General features: G+C 49.2%; 10 protein-coding genes and 1 non-coding gene across 11 annotated transcripts; 5 read left to right on the top strand and 6 right to left on the bottom strand.

Annotated features, from left to right (window-relative positions):
- Positions 1-685: 685 nt before the first annotated feature.
- BO79DRAFT_194185 (MFS phosphate transporter) lies at positions 686-3,116 on the bottom strand. The gene is made up of 3 exons (XM_025681026.1): positions 2,732-3,116; positions 2,362-2,672; positions 686-2,285 (listed from the first exon to the last, which is right to left on the bottom strand). The coding sequence occupies exons 1-3, from the start codon at positions 3,043-3,045 to the stop codon at positions 967-969; spliced, it is 1,944 nt and encodes a 647-aa protein (XP_025540126.1). The 5' UTR covers positions 3,046-3,116; the 3' UTR covers positions 686-966.
- A 3,674-nt stretch (positions 3,117-6,790) lies between these two features.
- BO79DRAFT_228096 (multicopper oxidase) lies at positions 6,791-9,300 on the top strand (the record flags this gene model as incomplete). The annotated part of the gene is made up of 9 exons (XM_025683940.1): positions 6,791-7,156; positions 7,213-7,312; positions 7,368-7,391; positions 7,445-7,831; positions 7,884-7,939; positions 7,999-8,143; positions 8,197-8,774; positions 8,866-9,054; positions 9,127-9,300. The coding sequence occupies 9 exons, from the start codon at positions 6,791-6,793 to the stop codon at positions 9,298-9,300; spliced, it is 2,019 nt and encodes a 672-aa protein (XP_025540125.1).
- Positions 9,301-9,964: 664 nt separating this feature from the next.
- On the bottom strand, positions 9,965-11,667 carry BO79DRAFT_194182 (sugar porter family MFS transporter; the record flags this gene model as incomplete). The annotated part of the gene is made up of 2 exons (XM_025681025.1): positions 9,965-11,095; positions 11,173-11,667. The coding sequence occupies 2 exons, from the start codon at positions 11,665-11,667 to the stop codon at positions 9,965-9,967; spliced, it is 1,626 nt and encodes a 541-aa protein (XP_025540124.1).
- A 1,272-nt stretch (positions 11,668-12,939) lies between these two features.
- BO79DRAFT_245158 (Zn(II)2Cys6 transcription factor domain-containing protein) lies at positions 12,940-14,971 on the top strand. The gene is made up of 2 exons (XM_025685450.1): positions 12,940-13,099; positions 13,155-14,971. The coding sequence occupies exons 1-2, from the start codon at positions 13,020-13,022 to the stop codon at positions 14,869-14,871; spliced, it is 1,797 nt and encodes a 598-aa protein (XP_025540123.1). The 5' UTR covers positions 12,940-13,019; the 3' UTR covers positions 14,872-14,971.
- Positions 14,972-15,529: 558 nt separating this feature from the next.
- On the top strand, positions 15,530-19,035 carry BO79DRAFT_237437 (alpha/beta-hydrolase; the record flags this gene model as incomplete). Its single annotated transcript, XM_025684699.1, has 4 exons — positions 15,530-16,184; positions 16,232-16,467; positions 16,520-17,751; positions 17,898-19,035. The coding sequence occupies 4 exons, from the start codon at positions 15,530-15,532 to the stop codon at positions 18,937-18,939; spliced, it is 3,165 nt and encodes a 1,054-aa protein (XP_025540122.1). The 3' UTR covers positions 18,940-19,035.
- Positions 19,036-19,600: 565 nt separating this feature from the next.
- BO79DRAFT_194176 (uncharacterized protein) lies at positions 19,601-20,162 on the top strand. The gene is made up of 2 exons (XM_025681024.1): positions 19,601-19,891; positions 19,968-20,162. The coding sequence occupies exons 1-2, from the start codon at positions 19,666-19,668 to the stop codon at positions 19,997-19,999; spliced, it is 258 nt and encodes an 85-aa protein (XP_025540121.1). The 5' UTR covers positions 19,601-19,665; the 3' UTR covers positions 20,000-20,162.
- Positions 20,163-20,302: 140 nt separating this feature from the next.
- BO79DRAFT_t132 lies at positions 20,303-20,383 on the top strand. Its single transcript has one exon. It is a non-coding gene; the product is annotated as a tRNA-Ser (tRNA).
- A 240-nt stretch (positions 20,384-20,623) lies between these two features.
- Positions 20,624-21,729, bottom strand: BO79DRAFT_245156 (NAD(P)-dependent oxidoreductase; the record flags this gene model as incomplete). Its single annotated transcript, XM_025685449.1, has 3 exons — positions 21,673-21,729; positions 21,107-21,626; positions 20,624-21,047 (listed from the first exon to the last, which is right to left on the bottom strand). Exons 1-3 carry the CDS (start codon positions 21,713-21,715, stop codon positions 20,624-20,626), a joined length of 987 nt encoding a protein of 328 aa, XP_025540120.1. The 5' UTR covers positions 21,716-21,729.
- Positions 21,730-22,823: 1,094 nt separating this feature from the next.
- On the bottom strand, positions 22,824-23,138 carry BO79DRAFT_146465 (uncharacterized protein; the record flags this gene model as incomplete). The annotated part of the gene is made up of 2 exons (XM_025678461.1): positions 22,824-22,961; positions 23,013-23,138. 2 exons carry the CDS (start codon positions 23,136-23,138, stop codon positions 22,824-22,826), a joined length of 264 nt encoding a protein of 87 aa, XP_025540119.1.
- Positions 23,139-24,374: 1,236 nt separating this feature from the next.
- On the bottom strand, positions 24,375-25,532 carry BO79DRAFT_254675 (uncharacterized protein; the record flags this gene model as incomplete). Its single annotated transcript, XM_025686090.1, has 2 exons — positions 24,375-25,399; positions 25,472-25,532. The coding sequence occupies 2 exons, from the start codon at positions 25,530-25,532 to the stop codon at positions 24,375-24,377; spliced, it is 1,086 nt and encodes a 361-aa protein (XP_025540118.1).
- A 1,065-nt stretch (positions 25,533-26,597) lies between these two features.
- Positions 26,598-27,695, bottom strand: BO79DRAFT_228088 (M4 family metallopeptidase; the record flags this gene model as incomplete). Its single annotated transcript, XM_025683939.1, has 1 exon — positions 26,598-27,695. One exon carries the CDS (start codon positions 27,693-27,695, stop codon positions 26,598-26,600), a length of 1,098 nt encoding a protein of 365 aa, XP_025540117.1.
- Between the last annotated feature and the right edge of the window lie 259 nt (positions 27,696-27,954).

Raw genomic sequence — 27,954 nt, 5'->3', positions numbered from 1 at the left:
TTAATGCCTGGGGCATCAAGGCCGTTTCCAGCTGCGAGTCGCCAATTTCCGGCCATAATAATTTCGGTGACCTTGTAGGTATTACTTAGGCAATAATCATGTGTAATGACCAGTTTGTATTCTCTGATATTGAACTCGACGCCGATATATCAAAAATGACCCATCATCTCAGCACCAATACCATTAATCCTCCTTCCATCGCCTACACACCAACCACCTCCACCCAAAGCAGCCACAACATGATTAGCCTCAGAAATCCACCACATCCCAAAATCCCGCCAGCCAAGTCCAAATGCAGAAGCTTGAATACTCCACAAACTCTATTCTCAGCCATCTCGCCAAGATCTTGGTTCCATCCGGCCAAGCTGTACCAAGAATTGTGGATGCAAGGAGCCAAGCATTGGCATAGGAGTGAGTTTGCGCCACGTGCGGCTTCAGATCGGGAATGAGCTTGTCTCCACGCTTGGCTTGACCTAGGTGAGGGAACCTGATTTTGGGGGTACGGGATAAGGGGGCTGTAATTTCCCAGTTGGAGGGTAGATGTTGGGGTTGGATAAAAACGAATGTCCCGGAGGAAAGGGTGCAAAGGGCCTATAAGCTCTGCTGCAATACTACTATCAGCGACAGCTCTACTTTGGAAGCTTAGACTTATACGAAAAGCATATATATTATGAGAAAGTAGTAGGCATTTTAGATACAACAGGATTGAGCCAAGTCGCATTGAATTAAGTACAGAAAAGAAAAGTATATGAATGGATTCATGTCTCAGCTCCTCGTTCAACCATCCAGACATCGAATTTATATAGACAGGAAATTAGATAGTATAAGGTAAGCTAGAAGAAATCTCAATCCAGCGGCAAATGTGAAGTCGCATGAGCGACGGGTATATATTATGGGGGTATGTGTGGGTATATCCACTCCATGCCTGCGAGGGCATGGCGCAAAACTAGATGCTGCGATGACTTTTTACTCCGAGGGCTCGGCCTCAGTGACCTTCTCAACGCTCTGGCTCTTGGTGAAAGAGCTGGTGCGATGGAAGTAGTTGTGAACGGAACCCTCCAAGAGGTCATCCTCGACGAAAGCCAAGTCGACATCGTCACTAGTCTTAGTCTCTTCGCTGCGACGGGCCATGATGGCCTCCCACTCAGAGCGGTACTCCTCGACGCGCTGCTGGTAGTCCAACTCGGGGTCGTAGTACTTACCAACACCACGGAAGCGCTCCCACAAAGACAGGTGCTTGGGGTGGATGGCAACACCGTGGTACTCATTCTCGCGACCCTCGCGAATGAATCTCCAGCGGCGCTCCTGCTCCTTGAGATCCAGACCGGTGGTGTCCGGAAGGAAGAAGTAAGTCAGGAACATGCCAAAAATACCCCACCAGGGCACAAAGTAGAACTTGGTCTGGGTGTCGATGTAGTTGAAGAGGATAGCAGCCAACAAGGCTCCCAGCTTACCGCAGGCAGCGGAGATACCGTGGGCGGTGGCACGGATGGGGGTGGGAAAGACTTCACCAGCCACCAGGAAGGTAATGCAGTTGGGGCCGAATTGGTTGAAGAAACTGCCCAAGAAGTACATGGCTTGGAAGGAGTGGATGTGTGCGGCTTGGGTGTAGTAGTGGTAGTGGAAAGCAGGCACCACGTACACGATGAAGCAGAGCAAGAAGCCCATGATTTGCATCCACTTGCGGCCATAGAGCTTGTTGTCCACGAGCATAATGGCAGCATAATAGCCCATCAGGGTGACAACGCAGTTGATGAAACTCCACTGCCAGGTAACGAAGATAGACTTGGTGTTGGGACTAATCACCTTGATAAAGTCACTGGAGAAGAGCTTGGCACCGTAGAAGAAAACATCGTTGGCGAACCATCCACCAGCAGTGGCCAAAACACGAGGAGTAAAGTACTTGAAAGTAAGGCGAAGAGATTCAGTGTCGTAGCCAGTGACCGAGTTCTTCTTCTTGGTGGCCGCAAGCTGCTTACTAGCAGCCTTCATGTGGTAGGCACGATAGTAGATGAGCCAGAAGGTACCAACCATGGGGATGACGAAGGAGATACGGTAGGTCCATTGGGTGTTGGTTTGGCTGATAGGCTCCTCTCCGCTACCAGCGTTGAAGATAAGAAGCAAGATCATGAGGATAGCCTGGTTCAGGACCTGACCCCAACCTTGCATAGAGAACACACCAACGACCTTGGAACCACGGTGAAGACGATCTTCGCGAGTAGAGAGCTTGCCGGAACCAACCGCGTTCTCCATACCGCTAGTAGCAGTCATAGGGTACTCACCACCTTAGACGAGTTAGCTGATCGGCTTTCGAGAGGAGGCTTTGGTGTCGCCAATGTAAAGCGGAATGTTTTAACTTACCAACACCGATACCGTAGATGAACAGGGACCAAGCATAGCAGATGACCCAACCGTTTTGTGTGACACCCCAGGCGCAAGTCAACATGACCAGGCCCAGGAACATGATCCAGGCATCCTGCAGCAAACCCCAACGACGGCCCACCCAGTCACCAATGACACCAACGAGGACCTGGCCGATGATTATACCGACGATTTCGAGGTAGGTAATAGCGTTAATCCACTGCTTGTTACAAATTTCGTATTTATCCCAGCAAGTCGAGAAAGAATGTTGGAAGAGGGTGGAGATGTTTCCAATGGACAGGAGAACGTAACTAGGGGCACGTGCGTTAGAAAGAACAAATGCAGATCAATTGATATGGGGTAACCATACCCTTCCAAGCCAATACCAGCACCTGGGATGATGGTGTTGCGGAAGTAGCCCATCATTGGGGAGAGGGGATCCCTCTTGATCTCAGCCCAGAGAGCCGACCATTGACGACTACGCTCCTTGTTGTCGACCGAGGTGACGAACTTGATACGTTGGCCAATGGGAAGGTCGGCCCAGTAGACACCCTGGGCCGTGTAGCTGTCATCGGGACGGAGGAGGCGGTCGAAACCCTCCTTCTCATTGGGATGCATCTCGGCGAAATCCTGCTTGCCGTTCATGTCGGGCCCGTGAGGAGCACGGGGGCCAAAGTCCGCCATATCTGCAGAGGATTCCTCGGAGGGAGGATGAAAAGGACTTGCAAGAAAGATAAGGATGGTCTGAACTTGAGATGCAGATGGCAAGCAGGGTCAGCAAAGACGAGCGGCGATCCCTCGCCTTTTAAATATCAAGAAGGGGATCGAGAATCCCATGCCGGCGTGTCTCGAGGTGTCAGCTTGTCAGCTAACCGGCGCAGCGACTGATCTATGCATCTCGAAAGAATAGCACCAGCACGTTCTGCAGAGAGCGGTTGTGGTTGGCCAGGGGAACTCGTGGTATCGCTGCACGTGGTTGGCGAGAGGGTGTCGCGTAGTCATCATCGCACGCGACAGACAGCCTTAAGCGAGTCGAACAGGCCACTGCAGCTGGACGCTAGCATTACTAACACGTCTAGCTGAAGGCAAAAAAGAGGGTGTATGGAGGACTGGATACAATGGTACCTTAGTCCCCCGAGCGGGTCGATGGGTCAATTCGGGGGGGGAGTGGGTGTGCATAGGTGGGGGCAGCCAGGCCCCGTCCGACCAGACTAGTACTAGTGCCACGTTGGTGATGATTCAAATGCCCTATGATGTCCCATGAAAGGTGTGAAATGACGGCGCAAACCGAAACCGTAGGTCGTCGGGTGGACTTAAGGGTTAACGTCATGCAGAGTCTGAGCTGGAATGTGTCTTGTCTGCGTCAATTGACTCGTGAGAAAAAGTGAGTGTATTTTTTTTTTCCACAGAAGGCAGAAGCATGGCCAGTGTAACCTCAAGACGGACAGAGCCGTCGGCATGGTCCGGGATGCAAAGGGGATTGGACAGCAGCACCCCCTCGAGTCAACCGGGATGATGCAGATGGTGTGTATCGCAACCGGGGAATGAGAGGGCGCGATGGGGGCACGTGCTGCAACGCCGGCCGGAGAGAGGCCAAGCTTTCTTGGCACCACGTGCCCCAGGCTGCCTTGGCTGTTTGACCCTTTCGGGTCAACCATGAGAATTATCTCGTATTCTGTTGCTTGTCTGGCCTTGTCTATCTTGTCCCGGCTTGTCATTTCTTTTTTCATTTTGACTTTTCTCTGTTCCTTTTCTTGGTCCGATCGTGTTAGGAAGTTCAGAAACAACGCATCGGAAATTAATCTCATGGTGGTCGGACCTCCGTGAACCCCTTGGTCCACTCCCAGCCCAGATTGAATCCCTCGTGCGCATCATGCTGTTTCTCTTACGCCCGTTCATTTTAGACTGCAGTTCTTGTCCAACGACGGAGGCGCCGTCATTGGCTGAGACAGAACAGTGCGTGTGAGATGTGTGTCAGAATGTCCATGTTCGCTCCTATTGAACCCCTCTGCACCAGCCAATTATCAGGAAGATGATTCTTGTCCGACTCATATTGCTGCCAAGCTGGATGGCTTGATTCCGGCTTGGCTTGAACCAGAGTTCACCTGGACCTGCTATCATGGCTTTTCCTCGTAGTCAGAGGCCAGGCCGGAATCTGCTATCGTTCACGTGCTCCAATTCACCTCAATTTCTTGGCTACATCCGTGAAAGTAAGGATATTCGGCTGATTCACACCGAGCAGAATGAGTGATGCTGGTCACAGTGTTCAGTAAGTGTTTATACCGCCTAGCTCGATTTTCACATTCTTTGTGGAAAAATTATCCTGTTCGGAAACTCATTGTTCGTCTAGATTTGTTTCCTTTTTGTCAAATTCATTCAACTCAGTATGACATTCGAAACACGCCAGCAATGTAGATCTTCGCTTGGTTGGCTACAGACGACACAAGCCCAAGCCCTCGATTATTTTTACCTCATCGAGTTCGCGCTCAGCAGAGCAACAAGTCTCCTTAATGGCTTGCCCAGCAGCATCAAGACATCCCACCAACAACCCCCCGGTCATCACTTCAACGAACCATTTTTACCACTCCGAACGAATACCCTGCATCTGATCCACAGGTGGAGATTCTCAATCCCAATTACCTGTCAGGCGTTCTTAAGAAATACATTGACCTCCCCACCCGGCTAGCTTGAACTTCACCATTATAGTGCCCTGCAACACCCCTGGCTTAAAAAGCAGCAGGCGGCCAGGATCCGACGATCAGCATTTTGTTTGGTTGGTTACTTTGGTGCATCTAGAATCTTGTCGTTTTCCAGTCGGCTCGCCCGAATACTTACCCAGCTGACCCGCCCAAGCCAACAGCACGTACAGCAGGCCATCGGCTATCCCCACTAGTGGGCCTTGCCAACATTCGCCACACGCGTAAGCAAGCCTATGCACTAATATCAGGCTACTCATACAGCAGCTGTTGCTGAAAGTTCGAATGCCTGTAAACAATCTTTGTCCGGCCATTGTTCCAGATCATTACTCCCGATTTCCCTTGCAAAGTGATTAAGATAATACTAGAACTTTATTCTATCCATCTTGTTTCTCTTTCCATATGTCTATGCAGAGGAAGATGTCTTCTGGAAATATTATCATTTCTTTGTGCCCCCGTGAGGCAGCTTATGCGGTTTTTCTTTGGTGTCATCGTCATTTGAGTAATGGATCCGCCACTTCCGAGACCTCTCTGGACGAGGAGCAGTTCAAATGCAGGGAATACCTTGACGCCTATAGTAGACCTTCTATGATTGTGCGTCTAGCCACATTTACGTCTGTAATTCCAGAGAAAACGAATAACGAATACATTTTCGCCACAGGCTATAGTGAAATCGTTACTTTTAGGTCATCCGCAGCGTCGTCTCTCATAATACATACAGCTGAGAATACTGAGTACTAAGAAGCCACATACGCTTATTTTTGATTTGATTTGATTTGCCCCTTGTCGTTTTCGCCGTCGATGACGGCAAAGACTCGCACAAGGTTTCTCATAACCAAACCCGACAATTCCGGTTGACCACATCTACTTGCCGATCTCACATATCAATATCGACAATTCATACCATTGTCGGAAGTAATGTGGTGTCGATGGCTGTCCACATCACATTTAATGTCCGCGGAATTTGTACTCTATAGGGAGTCTCAACATCATGCGAAACAACGCCTCTCCGTCGATGCAACTTACCTTGCATTGTTTTCGGGGCAACTATCACCTTGTGCAACATACCTTACCATGGAACCCCTTGCGCAGCCCCATCTGTCATTCTCAATGCGGAAGGTCAGCATGCTTCAGCTTCGGCTCGTGCGGATGTCTCCGCAACTGTCTGTTTTCTCTTCAAATTTCAAATCACAGCCGAGAATGCTATGCGATGGCGTTTGATCGGCTTAATGCAAGTGTCAGACTACACTCAAGTACAGCATTGCAGATCGATGCTTTCTGTTACATATTCGCTTTGAGGCTCTTGCCGACGCAATGCCATTGCAAACTGCAGAAACGTCCGACAGACTACACTGGCGCGTAGACGATCCTGGCAACAACAAACTTTCTGGAAAAAGTTTAAAAGTGGAACAATCCACCATCGAGTCAAGTGCCAACTTTAAAACCCTATATGACAGCTTATCAAAGAAGGGATTTCCTTGTCCGGATAATGTATCCGCAGTGCTTTACTGCCGGTTACTTTGAGCTATGCAACCTTATGATGGCAGCCTCTCCGCACAGGAAGTCCTTGACGTAAACACCATGGCTCTAACCTTATTGGCGTAGACTTAGCATTCAGAATGTGCGAGTTATTTATGTTCATTTCTCCCAGCGAGGAGATTTTTTCTCGGCTTGGTCAAGACAGTCGGCTGGTCATTCAAGCTGTCGGGATTCCGACGGTGACTCGAGTCAAGATGCTTTTGGAATCTTGCTGGACAGCCCTTGTCCATTTCTTCAGCTTCCAATCTTTGTTTGCGTCCCAGCAGTCTCCACTTCTACCCGATGGAGGACTCGAATATCCACTTTCGCCTGGCGGGGAAGTGAATTATCCATCCCCAACTGATTCAACGGCCCAGCAGCCGACACCCACAAAGATACTAAAGTTCAAACCTATTGACGCATCGATTGAGTGTGAGTATGAAGGGCTGAGTGATACATACGTTGCTCTACCTAGAGGTGATCAGAGGACTTGGCTCAAACCTAAACCTAATTTCAATGGTACAACCTACGATATTCACACGAACTATGAGACGACATGGCCCAAGGGCAAAGTTCGGGATGTAGGTGATGCTCTGTCTCATGTGTTCAGGGAGCATTCGAGTGACACATTCTACAGTACAGCTTTACAGTTACCGAGTCGGGTGAGCTGGAACCTGATGGTGTCAAAAAGGAGGCGGGAAAGTACTTCGAAGGGGAATATCCTGGTCGTCGGATTGGTAGGCATCCTCCTTGAAGAGACTTTAAGCTGCCGGGACTGATGTGCATTCGTAGAGGCGTGTTGGGGCGATACTGTCCGTAAGTGTTGCCATGTCTTTGTATAGGCATAATACCATGCTGACGATGATTAGGTGTGCATGTCAAGAATAGCCTGCCGTGGAATGGGACTGCAATCCATATGCATGGGATCCGCATGTTCGAAACTGGGTTTTCCGATGGCGTCCCAGGCGTCACCCAGTGTCCTATTGCTCAAAATGATACCTACACTTATGAGTTTACCGCAACTCAGTATGGCACAACGTGGTATCATAGCCACTATAGTCTCCAATACACGGATGGCCTGCTTGGCCCATTGACCATTTACGGGCCTGCGTCGGTTGTAGACTACGATGATGCCCTTGAACCTTTGATGCTGGCGGACCGCATTCACCAGGGTGCCTTCGGGAGGTGGACTTGGGTGACGGTGGAGAATCACAACCCACCAATTCCCATGGATACCATTCTTATCAATGATCACGGTGGGTAGATGAAGCCTTGTGATCTTATTGGGGTGATAATAATGCATCACAGGCAGTGCGGCTGGCAAATTTCAGAACCTAAGATACAGGACAAAGAAAGTCACTAAGGTGAACTAAACTCTTCACTTGGATAAATGAACACGCATTCATCCTAATGGGTTTTACAGGGCAAGAAATACCTCCTTCGACTGATCAATGCGTCCACCGATACGGCTTTCATTTTCAGTATCGATCAGCATAAGATGACAGTCATCGGAACAGATTTGGTGCCAATCACTCCTTATCTAAAGGACACACTATATATTGGTATTGGTAAGTTCTGCAGAGCGATATTCTCACATTTCCATTTCTCACAGCCGGTCTAGGCCAGCGGTACCATGTAATTGTGGAAGCCGATGCCATAGATGAGTGCCGGAATTACTGGATTCGGACTCAGCCTGCCACTGGTTGTCACAATTTCAACTTCGAACCAAATGAGAGGCAGGGTATTTTCGTTTACAATGAGGATAATCACGATGATCCCATATCCACTCCATATGTACCCCCATACAACGGAGACTGTCGGGACGAGGAGCACAAGGTGTTGAGGCCCGTTGTCGAATGGCAAGTGCCCCCGCCAACCCCAGACCAACTAAGGAAGGTTCAGTCACCCTGGATGGTGTTAAAGCAAGATAACTTCACAATGCCGGACGAAGCTGGACATAATGGTACAAACGACCCGAAATGGAGCGCATGGCAGATTCACGATGATCCTGCCTGGGTAAATTACAAAGACCTGACAATCAATCACCTCAACGGATCACACACGTGGCCAGCCAACGCTGCGTTATTTGAAATAAGAAGAAATGAAAGCAACTGGGCATACATGGTGATAGACGGCGCGCATCAACCGAAAGAATCAGGAACCCCCTTGGGAGAAAGAACGGTTCCTGCCGCACACCCTGTAAGTGCTTCAATTATAGTCATCCTTCTTTCCGCTGAAGCTGCTATATAATTTCTCTCATGGGTTTGTCGCTAATATAATGCCATATTAGATGCATCTGCATGGTCATGACTTTGCTCTGCTGAAGCAATCATACACCAAACTCGACGACAAATTATTCGATGGAAATCATACCGCGGATTTGCAGAAGTTTATAGAGACTGAACTAGAGTATAACAATCCGGCACGTCGCGACGTTGTCTTGTTACCCAAAGGTGGGTATATAGTGATTGCGTTCAAGGTTGATAACCCGGGCGCTTGGCTGCTCCATTGCCACATTGCCTGGCATGCTTCCGGTGGACTGGCTTTGCAGATTCTCGAGGATAGAGAGAAGTTCCAGGAGATAATGAAACGCAAGAATGCGGATAATCAGACTGCAGAAGATCAGAAAAACAACGGGTGCAAGAATTGGGCGACGTGGTATGATAACAAGGCGAACCGCTGGGGAAACGGAACAGGACGATTCCAAGATGACTCTGGTGTTTAAGTTGCCGCCTATCTTCCATGGTAAGCATGCAAGAGGGGAATGGCGGCATGATCTGTCCATGGTGCGCTCGTTTGAATATATAGCAGGATGGTAAAATTTCTTGTTCCTCGCTATAACGACAAATATTGGCTATCTGTCGAAAGGGTGGGTATTATGGAAGGAGAATAGTTAGCCAGAGACTGAGCCAGAGGCTGCAGATGCTACTGGTAATGTCCATGTGTGCCGCACTATTTTAGGTACACACCAGCATAGGATCTTTTGTATCCAGTCATTTACGCTACTACTTCAATAGCATAATCCATTCGTTTCACTACTGAACCCTTCTTCTCTATCCCAAATTTATGATGATCATGCACTATTATGGAGCTAAGAGCAACCTTTCCCACTCAGACGAAGTATAATAGACTAGAAGCTTGATTAACAGGGCGTGGCCAAATGCCTTTGTCATACCCTATTTATTACATGTGTAGAGCCATATGGTTCAGCATGGTTATACCACATACTGCCTAAGCAGTCCTATAAACGTGAGTTGTACACCCTTTCCACTCTTCATAGGCAAGAGAATTACTCGACTTGATTCCTTATTCCCACAAGCAGTATGAATTGCTAAGCGATATTTACTATAAATCATATGGAAACTTTACAGAAACCATTTACCTACCTCCTACACACCCCCCATATCCCCCGCACCAACCATAGCATCCCTAACAATCTCCCTCTCCGCTCTAGCCCCCGCATCCCCAAACAACCCATCAATCTCCTCCAACGTCTTCCCACTCGTCTCCGGCACCAACAGCACCGCCCACACCCCAGCCAACGTACACATCACCGCAAAGAACACATATGTCCTGTACCCGATATCCGACAACATAGAAGGGGTCACCACTCCGATAATAAAATCCGACAACCAGATAGTACACGTCGCCAACGCGACGCCCTTCGACCGGGACGCATTAGGAAACACCTCTGCCGGAAGCGCCCATCCCAACGGGGAATACGACACGCCGTAGATGAGAATGAACACGAAGGCCATGGCGACGCACCCCCAGCCTGCTGCCACATGGCTTGCCCAATTATCTGAGTACAACCCGGATAAAACAGCAATAATCATGTACGCTATGGCCATGCCAAACGCGCCATAGATAGCTAGTGCGCGTCGCCCGACCCCCTCGATAATGAACGCACAAAACACTGCTGCCACGGCTTGAATAATGTTGAATACGCCGGATAAGATGGTGGACATGCTATCCGATTGTCCCAGGGATTGAAAAAGTGTGGGCGCGTAGTAAATAAACGCGTTGATACCCGAGAACTGTTGAAAGAACCCCACGCCGCAGGCCACGGCGACGCGTTTCCAGGTGCCTCGGGAGAAAAGGTCCAGCCAGGAGAAGAGCTCGAGTTTGAGACCTGTGGCGCCGGGGTGGCGGCGGTCTTGGACTATACGCTGGTAGGTGACTTCGGAGACGATGGTGCGGAATTCGGCTTGGATGCGGGGGTCTGTGCGTGGGAGGCCGCGGAGTTTGGAGAGGCTGGAGAGACAGTCGTCTTGGCGGTCGACGAGGGCGAGCCAGCGCGGGGAGTAGGGGTAGAAGTGAATGCCGATGCCGAGGAGGGTGGCGGTCACCATTTGGAGGCCGAAGGGGAGGCGGAAGGAGGCTTCGCTGGGGATGTAGCGGGTGGCGTAGGTGATCCAGTAGGCGATGACGACGCCGAGTGTGATGGAGATGGATTCGAGTACGAGGAGGATTCCGCGGAGTTCGGGGGGTGAGGTTTCGGAGATGTATAGGGGTGCACCCTCCAGAGGGGTTTAGGGTTAGTATGTAGATAGGTAAGGGGAATGATTGGGGGCGGCAGGGGAGGGAGGGTACGTACCATGGCCAGAGTGCCCACTCCTATACCGCCGATGAAGCGGCCAGCAACTAGCATGTCGTAGTTCACGGCTGCAGTCTGCAAGATAGCGCCGATGTCGAAGATAACCACAACAACTGTGATGGCCCATTTCCTGGAGATGCGATCGGCTAGATAGGACATGAAGAGACAGCCGACAAAGGCACCTAGCAGCAACATTCCTGTCATGAGACCCTTTCCGAAAGCAGTTTCAGAACGAGGATACACGGCATGGAATTGATCCATCACGTTGATGATAGAGATCACACCCATGTCATACCCCATGGAGAAGCCGCCCAGCGAGGCCAGAGTCGCCGACCCAAAGACATACCACGAGCGGAAGAGACCGCGGATGCCGCCCACGCCATAGGCCAGATCAGAGGTCGACTCGATCGCACCCACATTCTCATCATGCTCGGCAGTTGCGAGGTCTTTCTTCAATTGGATTGATGATCGGTCGGGTGTATCATTGTCTGCCATGATAGCAGGAGACTAAAATGCAATGTATGTGCTACTAGTGAATGGGGGGGTGTGGATCAGCTGAGAAGCAACCCACCATCCCATACCCAGAAGGGCGTAGGCATATTTATACCGGAGTCAATTGCCGATCCATATAGGGTTGCGGCTAGTTGAATATGCATTCGCCGATTAAGTTGAAGCTGGACTCCCGGGGGGGAATATGGGGTAACTTTCCCGGTCTGGAATGACTGTAATGTACCCCGGATTTCCCCGCATCCAATGCCCGGGACGAACCGCCCACGTCGCATGATTGGTGGGTGATTGGTTGCATGACATCCTTTGGAGTCTAATCGGGGCTGGTCCAACGAATGCGGGCAAGAATTCTGCTTCGGTCAAGGCGGGTAATCTTGCCCTTTCCTTGGGTTGGCCTGAGCTGATGAGGTCATCGCACAGGTCTCGTGCTCGTATAGGTGGATATTGCGGCCATTTTATCCTCATCTGACCTGTTCACTCGACTCTCTGCCGTCTGGGCGGTGTTTGAGCGGGAATCTCTACTGGTTTCAGCTACTGGCTATTCTCTACGCATTGGATTCTTGATCAGTGGTATTACATTTAAGCATATAATAGCCTCTTTCGAAGAAGGATACGGCAACTGGAAGGAGAGGTGCATACACGGCAGTCAGTAGAGTTCGATCCGGGTCATGTGACCTCGTTGTGTCTTGACTGCTTCTCAGTCTGTGCCCTCGTTGCTCCCATAGCAATGATTCGCCTCAAACACATTATTGATTATGCCGCCATATTGTAATCTGGTGATTTATTTGCAGCTTCACTTGGTTGTCTGCTGTAAGGCAGGCAGAAAATAGAGGGGAAAGAACAGAATGAATGTGAGTTGTTGAACAAGAAGAGACAAAAGCAACGACGACTCAGGCTGTGGAAAAGCAAATGCCGTTCGTAACACGGGAAAAGCAATGTCGGAACATGAAATGGTTCCAACCAAGGTTGACCAGAACTCTACAGCTTTGACCCCCACTGGAAGTTTTACCCTCCAAGCACCTAATCTTTGATAAGATAAACATCAAATTGGTCAAATCTGATATCTTTAATCTGCCCCTATTTTCCATCAGCACGCCTGTCAGACTAACTGCATGCGGTGTAGCCTGCATGTTTCTTTCCTAGCCAAGCGCCACGTGACTGCTTTCTCATGAATCAGCCACTCACGTGTCAGGGCCGATTATCGCCTCATCATGAAACAGTCATCGCCGCCATTTCAACATTCCTTCTCTCATTGAGTCTCTCGTTTATTCTCTATCGTGCTGCTAACATGTCTGCTATGCACCATTCCATTGATTGACCTCACGAATAATGCTGGCAATATGCGTCTTTCTCCCTCTACCCATGTGAGGGATACGGTAATTGGTCCCCTGAGATCGAGGCGGGGTTGCAAAACCTGCAAGTAGGTGCTTCCAGACTATATCCCCGCAACATAAGCTTACAACTATCATTTCCAGGGCTCGGAAAGTCAAGTGTGGACAGGAAAAGCCAAGTTGTCTGCGATGCAGCAAGACAGGCCGTAACTGCGAATATGAAGGCCCAAATCTAGGCACGTTTTCCTCCACACCTGCGACCTTTTCAATCCTCGACAAGCCACTGTCCTCGGCACCGGATACAGTCTGGAAGGAGCGTCGCGCATTTGCCTATTACTTCCAACATATTGCCCTGTTCATCGGCGGGGGTCTAGAAGTTGACTTCTGGAGTACCATCGTTCCCCAAATATGCCGCAGCGAACCCGCCGTGTGGGATGCCATCATCTCCCTGAGCACCCTGTTTGAAAGCCCAGAGCCATGTCCAGATATAGCCTTTCAACGTCAGAGAGATGTCGTTCTCCTCAATCAGTACCATCGAGACGCCATCAGCTGGTATTCCCGCTCAATGGCCCAAGTCCGTCAGCGACTGGACCGCGGCGACGGGGATGTCCTGGTCGGACTGGTCAGCTGTATACTCTTCATGTGCATTGAAGGTTTTCAGGGTGGTGCAGCACAAGCTACCCTGCTTTACTGTCAAGGCGTGCAGCTTATCGTCACATTGCGTGCTCAGATCGCTGCTGGGGTCGTATCGTCATCCAAAACTGCATGGTTGGAGGATATCATCGTTCCGATCTTCATTCGTCTTGGGGCGACGGCGCTCAACTTTTCCGCTGTTCCGGTCGGCGCTTTGCTACCCGATGCTGAGCATACCTTGACACAGGGGTTTTCCTCCCTCAAATCTGCTCGCGAAGCCCTCGTTCTCTTGCTTGCAGAGGCTCAGCTCTTCCAGCGTGTCTGCCTGCCATATTTCCTAAAGCCTGAAGGATTTCATCCACCTCGCGACTTAATCAACCAACGCCTCGCTCTATTCCGTAGACTAAAGGTGTGGTACGCTGCGTTCGCGGACTTGATGGAAACCTTGCATATGAAAGGGTCTTTATCACCGCAGCAAATAAGCACTGGCGCCCTCCTTCTCGCTTATCACGAGATGCTATACGTAATGATCGGCACATCCACATGTCAGTTGGAGACCGCAAACGACGCATACCTTCCGCAATTTCAAAACATAGTGGACCAGTCTCAAGTCGCGCTGGCTGCTTCGGCTCGATCAGACGGATCCCAACCTCCACTTTCGCTTGAACTTGGCATCTCGATTCCCCTTTGGTTCACGAGTCTGAGATGCCGAGAACCCAAACTTCGACAAACAGCATTAAGCCTAGCAGGCCAAGCACCGGCAGTGCAGGCATTCTACAAGGTTATTACTGGGGCAAGGTGGTCGCAAACAATCATAACAATAGAGGAAGTTTGCGCAGTGGCTATGAAGTCATCTGAAGGACTGCCAGAGTCGACGAGTCAATTGCAATACCCATACTGTCAGGACTTTGGCAGCAGCACAGCCGGTTCGGATCTCGGAAGTCAACCAAGCACACCAGGACTAGAATTTGTCGCCAGCCCATATTCGGTGGATTCGGATGTGGATACCGGGACAGCAGTCACAGAACTTGTCCCGGAAGAGGCACGCATCAGACCCATAAACCTATTCCGCGTCCAAGACGGCTTCCCTCCAGGAACCACGGAGGAAGAAATTGCAAAATGGAGCCCATATCGTGATCAAAGCTTTATGCATTATTTGCGGAATGAGCGTGATCCAATCACTGGTGCTTGGAAGATTGCCCATGGGTTCACTCCAATTGATTACTGATAATAATACCGACTCATTTGTATGATGAGAAAAGGCTCGGATGCCCGATTTAGATGCTTATAGCTGTTATATATTTCCGGTGTTAATTAATTGGGCTGATTACTCATGTCATCAGATCTTCCTGTAGCTACTATTACGCAGATGATGGCAAATTCGGCTGGACTAGTACATCCATCTCGTAATCCTACGATATTACGTCTTCGGAAATCAAGCAAACCAAGATTTCTAGTCTGCATTGGCCCCTGCGGAGTCTTGCCTTGATCGGGATGTTAATAGCATGCAGCCCATTGACAGATCCGAGTCCCTGAAGGATAATAGCGAACCGAGCCTATCAGGATATTGTAGATGTGGGCTCGGGTGGATATGCCTTCACCCCCACACATCATTCTGGCGCACGGTGCACTCAATATTCCATCCCATCTCCACTCGCCCCCGCCCATTCCCCGCATTATACTTGAGCAAGATCGGGCCATCCAGCAGGTAAAGTAATGATGGTGCGAATGACTCGGATACAACGGATCACAACAATTAGCCTGATGCCGGTCAAGCATACTGGCTAAAGCAAGATACCTCTGGGCTATAAAGCTGCAATGTGTGCCGCTGAACCCAGTCCGACTGATTCTAAGCCATGAGCTTCATTGCTTAGTGGGACAGCAGAATGTTTGTTTCTCTGAATGTTCTGGTGGCACCAGCTTTGTTTATTGCATCGGGCGTTGCCACCAGTGGGCTGACTTTCGCTCGTGCTGCAGGCAACACACGGAGCGATGATACTACAGTCTTCTTCGTAAATGATGGCAACTGGACATCTCATGGAACCAAGCCTAGCGCCCTATTCATCAACACGCCCTCGAGTTATGCTGATGCCAATGCGGTGTGTGCAGCACAGAATGAGGCATTGCTGAGCTGCGAGGAATATGCCAACTACGAGAACCTATTCAGTTACCAGCAATACCTCGGTAGAATCACTACTGATCAGCTGTTCTGGTCATCATGCTCTTCCTCGTCTCCAACTTCATGGCGCGGTGTCGTTCAGAGCAGCACGAATTCGTCCTCCAACCTTCCCTTTTTGTGCACCAACAGCGCCCCTCTTGTTGAGAAAGTAGACACGGATTACTCTGATTTCCCTCGTGTAAATGTCACTTACAACGGTACGACTTTCGAGGGCATGAGGGACCACATGGCATTCCGCTTCGCTGGCATTCGCTTTGCTCAGCCCCCGACGGGGGATCTACGATTCCAGCCGGCACAGCCGTGGAATCATACTATTCCGTATGTGAACGCCACGAGTTACGGACCGGCCTGTTTGCAGTTTGGTTACTTTGATGGCAACTCATATGGTCTGAGTATGTTACCCACCCAGACATTGTTAACATGGTTGCTTACTTGTCAGACCCTTGGGGAAATAGTGAAGACTGTCTGTTCCTCAACATCTGGACGCCACATATCCCGTCAAGCGACTCCTTGGATCCTGACAATGGGAAGCCCGTGATGGTTTGGATCTATGGTGGTGGGGATACCCAAGGCTCGGCCGCTGACTCCACTTTTGATGGGGCTAGTCTTGCGTCTCGCTCTGATGTTGTGGTTGTCTCGTTTAACGTATGTAGAAATTTCTCAATACTCAATTTTCCTTTCGCTAACTCAAACCCAGTACCGGGTCAACATATTCGGCCTTTTAGCTCTAAACGATGGAGAGCTCAACGGCAACTACATGATGACAGATAAGATTCAAGCATTGCGCTGGATTAGGCAAAACATCGCTGGATTCGGGGGCAATGCGAAGAACGTGACCATTTTCGGTCAATCCGCCGGTGGATCATCAGTCAATGATCTGATTACATGCCCCGCAATTATTGGCGAAGACCTCTTTCAAAATGGTATCGTCCAGTCGGGAAAGTCAAATGTCGCTACTGCCGAAGTCGCTGCAGCTTACGCCCAACCTTACATTGAGAAATTCTGTAACGGCACAACCACGCAGCGGGCTTCTTGCCTGCGGTCATTACCTGCAGAGACCCTTCTTGATATCAGCAACAACAGTATCAGTTGGTACACCGTCATCGACGGTCACTACTCAGCCGACTACACTCAAGCTCGATATGCACTCGGAGCACAGTACATCAACTCAGTCAACGTCCTAACGGGCAACATGCTCGAAGAATACCAGTCGCTCGCAACCACAACTCTCTGGCCTAGCATGAGCAACTTCAGCGAGGCATTAGAGATCCTCATCAACGATGCCGCAATCAACGAAGCCCAAGCAGAAGCGGCCCTCAACGCAGGACTCTACACAATCACCAACAACACGGTCTATAACGGCAGCACAACATACACCTCGGTCTACAATGCCTCAGTCCACCTTGGTACTGAAGGCCAGCTATACTGCGACGGCACACTCCTGCAATGGATCGCCGCTGCCTCCTGGGCCTTCAAGTCCCACTGGTTCTACATTCACAATCGAGGCTACGCACTCAGCTACTACGACTTTTACGACCTGTGTACCTTCCCCGTAGGAAAGCCAGATACTCCATACTACCGCTGCCACAGTAGCGATCTGTACGAGGTCTTTGGCACATACTATTTCTTCGATCAGCCAGTGCGTGTGCCCGAGGATATTTACTACACCAACGCGATCCAGGATATGTGGGGTGCTTTTGCCCGGACTGGAAACCCGAATGTCGATCCGGCGTACCTGAAGGCGCGATCGTACGATTCGACGATTGACTTTTTCTTTGGCTTCGAGTGGCCGCAGTTTACGGTGACTAGTCCGAGGGTTGCGTCATTGCAGTACCCGGGGCCGCAGGTGTCTTCGCTGCCGTATCAGGAGCATTGTGAGGTGCTGTTGCCATATGTGACGAATCCGAGGGCTCCTAGTGCGAGTGCTCAGTAAGACTCATTATATAAGTACTAGTTAGGCCGCATACAGGTAGCCAGTGTATTAAATAACTTGCGAGGATCAGCTGACTGTGGCTGGTCGGCTGGTTGTTATCATCATCACGTGCGCAAGAGGTCACTGTCCCCTGCTGTATTAGGCCCCCTTGGCTTCACAGGCACTTTCCAACTCCCTCATCACTGCTGAGTACATTCAGCACCCATTCCATCCAAGATATGGATATCTTCACACGTGCCCAAACGAGCTTTCTCTCCTGGAAACATGGAACACCACTCCCATCTGGGGCCGGCGCCTCCCCAAAGTTCCAGTCCTGGCATACTTTTGACTCTGTCCAAAGTTGGATTACCACTCGCTCCGACATCGATACAAATACACCAGCAGACCCAGCTGGGGGTGCCGATACCTCAAGGCTTGTCCTGTTAACATGCAATATTGATGGAACGTCTCCTCAGACTGAGGAACGTGTTACAGAAATAATCACGTGTATTATCGGGTTAGATCCCCGACCGGATATCATTTTCCTCCAAGAAGTGTCAAAGCCAGCCCTCCAGCAAATCTTGAAAGACGAGCGGGTTCGCAAGCTCTGGCTTTCGAGCGAATGTGACGACACATCATGGGGCGATCAATCGTTTGCGGTAATGACCTTACTGTCTAGGGCACGCTTCACGACAAACGCAGCCATAGGACCAATTTGGAGGGTGAAATTCCCGAGTCACTTTGCTAGGGATGCTCTCTGCTGTGATATCTTCGTCCCTTCATCTAAAGACCATAGTCCAACACGGATACGTCTAGTAAATGTTCACCTAGACTCTTTGCCAATCAAACCTTCCCACCGACCCAAGCAGGTATCTATTGCTGCATCCCTCCTTCGCGTCGCAGGTCAAGGTCTAGTCGCAGGTGACTTCAATCCTGTCCTCGATGAGGACAACGGCCTTCTAGAAAAGAACGGCTTGGTGGATGCTTGGACAGCTCTTCGGCCCGGAGAACCTGGCTTAACTTGGGGCCTAGATGGCAAGCAACCATTCCTTCCCAATCGGCTTGATAAAATAGGTATACTCGGGCTGCGACCGCATGACATTAAGACAATAGAGCCGAAACCGATAAGCGGATCTTCTGACGATGAACCCTTATGGACTGATCATCATGCTTTGGTCTGTTCCTTTGGCTTGGTGGATGAGTGATCATCAATCATACTAGTCGCTTCAGTTGTGGAAAAACAAGCGATTTAAACAATAGTTGAGAATCATTATAGCTAATAAGAGGAAAAGAGTAATAACATAGCTACAAATGAGAAAAGAGGCAGCGAAATACATATTACTAAATCTATACTTGATTCTTTTGGGCAGGAAGCGTATGCTGCATGTAGCTAAGACGACATTTAGCTACTGATTTCCCCATATATAGCTTATGCCACACTATCTGTAGCAGCAAATCTGCAATGCGATCATCAATCTCCTGATAATCGCCAATTCGAATGCAGTGTATAACAGTCTGTTTAAGCGACAATCCCACTCACTACTTCAGCACACTCGCTACCACCCACCACCAACCCTACCCTTCCCTACCTAATTACCAACCAACCAACCCGTCCCGCAAACAATAGTCCCTCATGAATAAGATGAATAATATCTGATGCAATATCCGCGTAACAAACAGCCCCGATGATTGGCACCCACATGTTCGGGGGCGTCACCCGCACCCCATCCCCCAATAACACACCTTCAAGTATTGCCACAACCACGGTTCGTCTTCCCCGCTCCCCCCTCCCCCACGATGTCATACTCCACTAAAGCTATAATATAAATCGCCTCCACCCTCATCATATTCCTTAGCTATTCTTATCTCATCTGAACCGAATTATCAATACCCTGTTCACAAGAAACTAAGAAACAAAGAAAGATACCACAATGACCAGCGAACGCAGACCCTCCGGCGCATACCACCTCACCGGCTCACAGCTCGTCGAAAAAGTCGATGACCTCAGCTCTGGAGGCGGATGGGAAGAACTGAACCGTCGGGCTCATCACGCTGATACGGGTGAATCGCAGCAGCAACAGCAACAGCAGCAGCAGTCGGGTTTGAAGGCGCCTCCCGACAGGTCGCAGTCTTTTAGGCCATATAATCCTAGTCAAGGTGGGTTCATTCCCTTTTACGTGCTTGGTTTAGTTATGGTAGAAGAAAGGAAAGCTGACCTCAGTGATATGAACAGACCAAAGCGACGATCTGCTGCCGGATGAGTAGTGGTAGTAGTGGATGTAGTACATTGTCCGCGGTGGTGATTACGGCCGTGGTGGGAGTTTATTGTTGTTTGTATCCGAGCTGGATGTATGCGAGGGATTTGATGAAGTGGGTTACTTGTTGTAAAATTTGATGCAAATATTGTATAGCCGGATAATTGGGGGAGGGGGAAGTATCCGTGTTGATTATAATTATGATATGAAATAATGACTCTCGTTTGAATGATGATTTATTTTGATTCTTGGTGATGCTCCTTAGTACCCGGTATCTGTTAAGGTATTTAGTTTTGCAATTCTTCAACAATTAGTCAGTGTGGCCGAGTGGTTAAGGCGATAGACTAGAAATCTATTGGGTTCGCCCGCACAGGTTCGAGTCCTGTCGCTGACGTTTCTTTTTGGTTTTTTCAATCCCGCACATTTGGATGAAGAACTTTCTTTTTGCGTCACTTTAAAATATTTTTTTGGTCAAGTTATGGGTGTTAGTAGGCTCTACATGCCTTATGCATCATTTAGAATGTATTCTAAACATTTTACGTCGTAGAAATGCGTCATGCATAATTTGTTCTCTACTCTTCGGAAGAGCTACTGAAGATATATATAACCCTGCCGGACCATCCTCCCTCACAATTCAATGATTTCCCCCACCATCCCTCTGCTTCACCCTCTCCGACTCAAATGCAAGTCCCGCACGCTCTCTCAACACCCCATACATTGACGACGAATCCAACGCGCGTCCATTCTCCTCCCCATAACTCCGTGCCTCCCGGAGATGATCCAAAACCACCCGCGCAACGGGCAAATCGGTTCCCGCGCCCTCGGCACACCTCACTCCCAACGAGACATCTTTGATGGCCAAATTCACATCCGACCACGGTCGCTGACCCCGTTGAGGCAGATAAAACCCTCCCGTCATTCTCTTTGACATGGAGGTCAGCAGCGGACCATATTGCTCCTCAAGCAATCCCTCGAGAACATCACTTCCGAGACCGGACTTTTCCGCTAACACCTGTGCTTCGGCGACGAGCTCCATCATGCCGCCGATGAGGAAGTTCCTAACTATCAATTAGATATAGCCACAGAGGATTGGATGGCTAAGAAGGTCAGAACTCACCCCGTACACTTCAACAACGTAGACCTCGTAACATCCTCGCCCAACCTCATTATCTTCCTACCCATAACGCCCACAATGTACGGCTCCACCCGCTGCACGGCCGCATCCGCGCCCGCAACCACAAATAATAACTTGCCTTCTTGCGCGGTTGGCGTGGCCCCGAATACCGGTGATGCGATGTAGGTTGCTCCGTGTTCTCCAAGACGTTGCTTTGCCCAGGCGGACGTATCTGGATGGACGGTCGTGGTATCGACGATGAGTTTCTGGCGTAGGTGCTCTGGTTCCATTGTTGTCATGGTGTCGATGATTGATCGAACAGCAGTGTCATCAGTCACGGCGATGAAGCAGATTTCAGTGTTGGCGATGAGGTCGCCGATGTTAGTGTACTGCACACCCCCAATCTCATGGACGGGGAGTCCACGAGCTGCGGTTCGATTGTAGAATTTGAGAAATGGGGCGTTGATGTGCGATAGGTGAGCTTGGAGGTTAAGGGCCATGGCTTGGCCCATTGAGCCGAGACCTGAGATCTTAATACTTTGTTCATAGGGGGGATGATGGGTACTTACCGATCCATCCGAATCGGGGGTGGGTGTTGGTTGAAGGGTCCATGGTGGAGGATAGATTGGATGATGGGTGGAGGTTGGGCGGGAGATGTCGTATATTTGAAGTGCTCGGTAGCTCTAGTTTATGCCAAATCAGGTATTTTGACATGAGTCATTTGCATGGCCTAGAGCCTCGCTCCAGCATTAAAGCTGACGGACATCGAGGCAAGATTGGCATGTCATTCGTCCGAAAGGCGGGGGATCCACCAGATCGCGGGGTGATTTCCGATATCCTGTGCAGTGAGTTTTATAGCATAATGCACGCCGAGGTTTCCATCTAACTTGGAATTATACCAAATAGCTAAGAAGCGAAATGGTCGAGCGGTGGATATGAGACCCGATCGGAATCCAGTCTGTAATGTCCAGCTTGTGATAATCTCACACATTGTCCATGCGGGAGCTCGTCATATCTATCCCTAAGCTTAACTTTAATGCAAGGGATGAGGCATAGGATCGTAGCAAAAAGGCAATACCACATCTCATCTGCAGACCGCTACACTCGTTGGTAAGACTTCCATGCAGATTTTTCGATCTCAAAGAGATCCAAGCCCGATCATGCAACGACGGACCAATAACACAGCTACATTGCTCATCAGGTGAGGTCGGAGATGCATATCTAGCGCCGAGTACTGATTCTACTTCGGTTATACTCATGCGATAAGCTTTCCACGTCAGCGTTCAGCTTTCGCCTCTCGTCACGGAGTCGCCGATATGCGAGATGAGATCGTTTCCTACACTGTAGGCAATTTTTCCTGTGACCGTGTATGTATTGCTGTTAGGCATACTTACAAAGTCCAATAGGCCCACAGAGGATTCTGCAATAATAATTGTGTTGTCAAAGTAAGTGCTTATGCTGCGTTCATGCCTAATAGAACTATCCCCATAATGGCGACGATCTCGCATTTCTCTACTTTATGTGCTTATCCGACGAAATCTGAGCAATATGCTCCCTTATAGGCCACAATTGAGAGTGAACCAGCACGCCTGTTCCCTTTCCGACCGTACATCTGCATTTCTTCCACCACTACCCCCTATCAGCAATCCCACCGCAGTCATCCACCCTAGCATATCACCCCTAACCATCCAATCCTCCATGCCTTCCAATTATTGACCAATCAAGAAGTACAAGCCCCGTCAATGCACTGCAACCCGCCACCAGCCGGCACAGGACAGTTCCTGATCTTGGTCCAGAACGCCTCGGTCTCGCCGCCCTGGCCATCCACCATCGGAGCCACGGTGACCTGGCACTCCAACTTGAAATCATGATTAGCATCAGCAATAGAGTTCAGATATATACCACGTACCAGGTGTCCTCCATTGCACTCGCATGCTTTAGCACCCCAGCGGCTGCAGAATGTGCCGGGTATGCCACAGGCCTGGATCTGGTTGATGAAGAACCCGAAGGCGATAAAGAAGAGGAGGGATTTCATGACGGATTGGATCATTTGGTGTAGGGGTATATGAACGTAGAGAAGAGATACGTATGATGATTGCGTAGTTGCAGTTGGAGTTGCGAAGTGGTGCCTTTGATCTACACTGAAGATGACCACGCTAGAAAGGTAACACCGAGTCTAGTGATTTTGGTGTCAGATATAATAGTTATTTTCTAGGTAATAAAAAGAATAATGTGTTATTAATGAGGTGTTTCACTACATGACTTCTATACAACCTGCGTGGTGGTATAAACCCTGCCAGTGAATGCCTACTCTTCACTTCGAGGGAAACATAGCAAACTCATCCAGAATCATCTTTTTAGACAAGCAGGATAGAACCGATGATTAGGCTTTACTACCAGTAAATGTAATATTGGTAGTACCAGCCATCGGATCTAACACCGTGCCATCTGCACCATGCGCCACCGCTCTGCCTCCCCTGGTTCATTATCTCGCCACCAAGTACTCCCTGTAGGAATGGAATTCACACTCACAGTTCTGCTCAATTTGACCGTGATAACGGAGAAGCGCGTGACTGACCAATTATGTGTAAAGGCTAATAGTGACAAGTAAGATTTAGTTGGTGGTTCCGTTTGGTGAAACCGCGGATAAGGTAGTACACCAATGCGGGAATGAGAAGCGAAATGAGTTCTCTGGTCAAATTGAACTATTACTCGGTCGCTTATGAAAGGAATGATAAATATGCAGCGTTGATGGGATAGTTAATTGTGCACACACAGATTGAATGCTTATTTGTCAATGACCTTATTCATCTCAGTCTTTCAAGTATTTAAAACTTGGTAGATAATTCTGGTAGTAAACTGTCCTCCTCCGTCAGCACTCTTTTCACACTATACTGATAAGGGATTCTAATTGCTTTATTATGATGTCCATATTGGCTTATTTGCTAAATAATTCGATAGTAAAATACACTATGTTGATCATAGATGTCAGAGATATCAGAGATGAAAGAATGGACGTGATGGAACGAAAATGAAAACATTGCATGAAGATTATCGTTCATGTCAGAATATTCCGATATGAAAACCAATGCAAAGAACTGATGAAAAATAAAAGACCTAAGAGGAAAGATGAAAAAAATTGCGGAATGTGTACGAGTTTATCAATATTCAATCGAAGCGAAAATTTCAGGAGAGCAAGGGCAAAGGTATGTAAAGAAAAGTCTGTCGGGCCTTATTTCATTTATAAATACCAGTTCGAAGAACAGTTTGATCACTTCATGTCCTCATCCATGTCAAAGTCGTTCAATGGTGGGTCCGGCCTGGTATAACTGGTGGGCATATGCGGATAGCTGCCAGACTCAAAGGTGAGATATCTATCGATGTCTTCTTGGGAGAACCCTAAAGGGTCATTTACACTCGCTTCGAAAGTGGGATTTAAGCCCGAGTAGACCATGCCTGTTGGAAACGGCGGCCCGAGTGCAGTGTTCCACAAATCATCGGAAGAAATATGCTCTTCTGAAGGCAGTGCAGGCAGTTCATTGGAGGTATGCCCGGATACATAACGATTTGGTAAGTTGTGTGGCAACAAGTCCAACATATCGGGATCGTTGTCAAAAGGGATTCTGGGATTCTGAGATGATAGAACAAGGGAAGGATTGACATTAATGGTGTCATTGGCCAAATCCAGAGATTTGGAGGGTGCATTGTCTGCCTTGGCCGCAGAAGTACGACGGTATTTGAGTGTCACGATCTTACTCTGTGGTTCTTCAGCGTCATTGGGGTATTCGAGGAATTTTGCACCAGGAACCAAAAGCTCATCGGAACTGGCCACGCTGCTGCGCTTGTCGTCGTCATCGCTTTCACTCTTCTCAGACTCTGAAGAGCTCTCCTCAACTTTGACCGCCGACTTTCTTCTTTTTCGCAGTCTTCGTGATCTTGGAGGCCTTCCTTGGACCCAGTCTTCGTCCGATGATGTATTCTGGTCTCGAGGTTTACCACGGGACCCAGAGCCATTGTTCTTACTCGAGCTACCCTTCGGCTTTGATTCCTCGTCTGCGACGCTCTTTATGGGCGTTTCTTCAGACTTGGGTATAGCAGTAGCACCACGTCGAAGGGGAGGGGGGACAGCCTTGTCTGCAGAGACTCGACGACTGCGAAGCTTTGCAAGGTGCTGTACGATTGCGCCCTCCGTCACATTATGACCCATGGTATTAGCGACATCGGCCCAAGGAATTTTGATAGATTTTGTATTACAAACGGACTGGACAGTCAATAAAAGGAGCTCGTTCAGGTTTTCTATACTTGTTAGCCTCGGTTAAACAAGTTCCCCACAAGATAGGATTATCGAAGAAGAGATAGGGGACATACCGTCCCAGCGGACCAAAGTCCGTTTCTTTGGCCTGTTCGAAGCCTTCCTCGGAGTTGCCATTATACTATGTAAGGAAGAGTCTCTACCCGATTGTGAATTGAACCTTGGATTAAATGACCTAAGTCAGTTCTATTTTAGATCTGAGAGGGGACTGGTAATCCTGTAACGCGTGGCCGGTATAAAGGATTCAGGTGAGTTTGGGTGAAGTGAGACAAGAATAAAGTGAAGTTTCTCATTCTACTTACTTTGATTTGAAATGGGTTGTTAGTCCTGGACAGATAGTAGATAGCCTGTCAGGCAGGCTTGCGTACTGTTACTCGCCAAAGTGAGCCTTCTTTGACAGTGACTGGGTCAAGAATATGTACACTGCGGGTGAGAGGGGAAACCAAGGTGGGAAGAAAGAGACGCGTAGTTGTAAACACTGAGCAGTGAAGATCAGTGAATACTCTTCAAAGCATGTGAGCCAATGAGAGCGCTTTAGTGTCGGTGCTGATGTTGAGTGAGGGCTCTAAATTGTGATAGTGATCGAATGGGTAAACCATATTGTGCTGCCTGTATAGAAAGCCCATCTGCTTAATTGCCTAAACTGTCCTGGATGAAATCATTCACCGCGGCTTGTTCTAGCATAATTTTCCTAAAATGGAAAAGACATACTATTGTATTGCTCGAAGGAATAGCAGCTCTATACTGTACGGGAGAAGGATAAACCTCCCATTGAAACTAATGATTTAACAAGCAGACAAAGTACTAACTGCAGCTTTTGGTTGGCCCCAGAGAAGTGCATTCTACACGCATTCATGCTCCTGCCATATAACACACTGTTGTCAGGTGATGGATATGCTCTATGATCATCAAGTGGCTTGCATCATCTTTGTGATCTGGAAGGCTAACACTAATGGGACGATTCAATATACTTACAAATATTCAAAGAATACAGTTATCAGAATGGCATTGTATGTTGATGCTCAGTAATAATGGCTTCAATAGTAGCAGCGGGAGCAGTAAGACATGGCTATGGTGTTTTTCGCACCGTCTACAATTATGAAAAGGGCAATTGCGAACCCAAATACAACCCCCAAACACTACTAAGTCCATAGCCAAATTCATGAATCCTAGCAGCAGGCATCAATCCTTCACCGTCCACAACACCTCTCCAACCTCAACTCCAACCTCCACCCACGCGTTCCTCACCAATCCCCCAGCCTCTTCCCCAAACATCGCCTCCGCAATATCCACCGTCACACACGCAAACCTCTCAAAGCTACAATTCGGCTCAACTCTCGGATCAGTTAACGCTTGATACCAAACCACCGCAGCTCTTTCCCAACTCCGTCCGCCGAAGCCCACAGCACAAAGATAAAACGCATGACTCGGAATGCCCGAATTCCAATGCACACCCCCATTATCCTTCTCCGTACACACAAACCCCCTCATATGGCTCGGCTGCCCATCCCTCCCAAGAACAGCATCATCATACGCCGTCCCCGGCGCCTTCAACGACCTCAGTCCCATCTCCCCAACACCAGCACCAGCACCTTTCTTTCCCTTCGGCCAAACACAAACCCCCCTTCCAACCACCCAATCCGCCTCCTCGACGCCTTGTCTCCTCCACCACTGTTCAACAACACAAGCAAACACATCCGAGATACTCTCACTCAGCGCCCCAGACTGTCCCTCGTACAATAACCCGGCCGTATGATCCGTCACTCCATGCATCAGCTCATGCACAACGACATCCAGACTTTTCGGGAACCCAGTGAAGTATACCCCGTCCCCGTCGCCGAAGATAATCTCCTGCCCGTTCCAGAACGCATTATTTAGGTTCTTGTCGTAGTGGAGACACCCGATGAGACGGAGACCGTCGTTGTCGGTAGATCGACGGCCCAGCACGGATGAGAGAAAGTGCAGGAAGATGCCGAAGCTGTTGTACACGTGGTTTACGGTGTCGTCTTGGGTGGTCGGGCCAGAGGAGGATTCGGTGCGTATGAGGAGGCCTGGGAGACCGCGCTTGTTGCGGCAGTCGTAGATGTCGCGGGCTTGGGCGTGCGGTGTGAGGGAGATGTTTGGGGAGGAGGAGAGGCGGATGTGGTGGATTTCGTTGGCGAGAGTGAGGGTGCGGAAGGCGGCGCGTCGGGCCTTGGAGGGGGCGATGGGAGAGGTGCTGATGTGGTGGAGGATTTGAGGTTGGATGAAGGTGCAGGTGTGATGGTCCCTGGTGGACATGGCTGGTCGTGATGGCTTGGTGCCTTGAGAATGTGTCCAGCAAAATGGAACTTTTGGGCGGTGATAGTACCAATTGCAATGCGTTATTCCTTGACTGAGTATACTAGAGTCAAGAATAGTATCTACGAAGCGAGCAATAATATTATAAGCCTAGACAATTTTATCAGTTTAACACATACGTGTTATCGGACAAGGATTCAATGTGCACAGCCATCGTGGTGATTGCGCGTAGAAAGCTTGTAACACGATAAAGATATCC

This window comes from Aspergillus costaricaensis, assembly GCF_003184835.1.
Source record: "Aspergillus costaricaensis CBS 115574 unplaced genomic scaffold BO79scaffold_14, whole genome shotgun sequence".
Lineage (NCBI taxonomy): Eukaryota > Fungi > Ascomycota > Eurotiomycetes > Eurotiales > Aspergillaceae > Aspergillus > Aspergillus costaricensis.
This window is presented reverse-complemented; position numbering and strand designations above follow the sequence as displayed.

Excerpts from the sequence above, each read along its gene's own strand:
- BO79DRAFT_194185 (XM_025681026.1), bottom strand. The coding sequence starts at position 3,045 with ATGGCGGACTTTGGCCCCCGTGCTCCTCACGGGCCCGACATGAACGGC. Across the intron at positions 2,673-2,731 it reads GCTGGTATTGGCTTGGAAGG|TTACGTTCTCCTGTCCATTG; the intron begins GTATGGTTACCC and ends ACGTGCCCCTAG. Across the intron at positions 2,286-2,361 it reads CATCTACGGTATCGGTGTTG|GTGGTGAGTACCCTATGACT; the intron begins GTAAGTTAAAAC and ends AACTCGTCTAAG.
- BO79DRAFT_245158 (XM_025685450.1), top strand. The coding sequence starts at position 13,020 with ATGCGTCTTTCTCCCTCTACCCATGTGAGGGATACGGTAATTGGTCCC. Across the intron at positions 13,100-13,154 it reads CGGGGTTGCAAAACCTGCAA|GGCTCGGAAAGTCAAGTGTG; the intron begins GTAGGTGCTTCC and ends TATCATTTCCAG.
- BO79DRAFT_194176 (XM_025681024.1), top strand. The coding sequence starts at position 19,666 with ATGACCAGCGAACGCAGACCCTCCGGCGCATACCACCTCACCGGCTCA. Across the intron at positions 19,892-19,967 it reads GCCATATAATCCTAGTCAAG|ACCAAAGCGACGATCTGCTG; the intron begins GTGGGTTCATTC and ends TGATATGAACAG.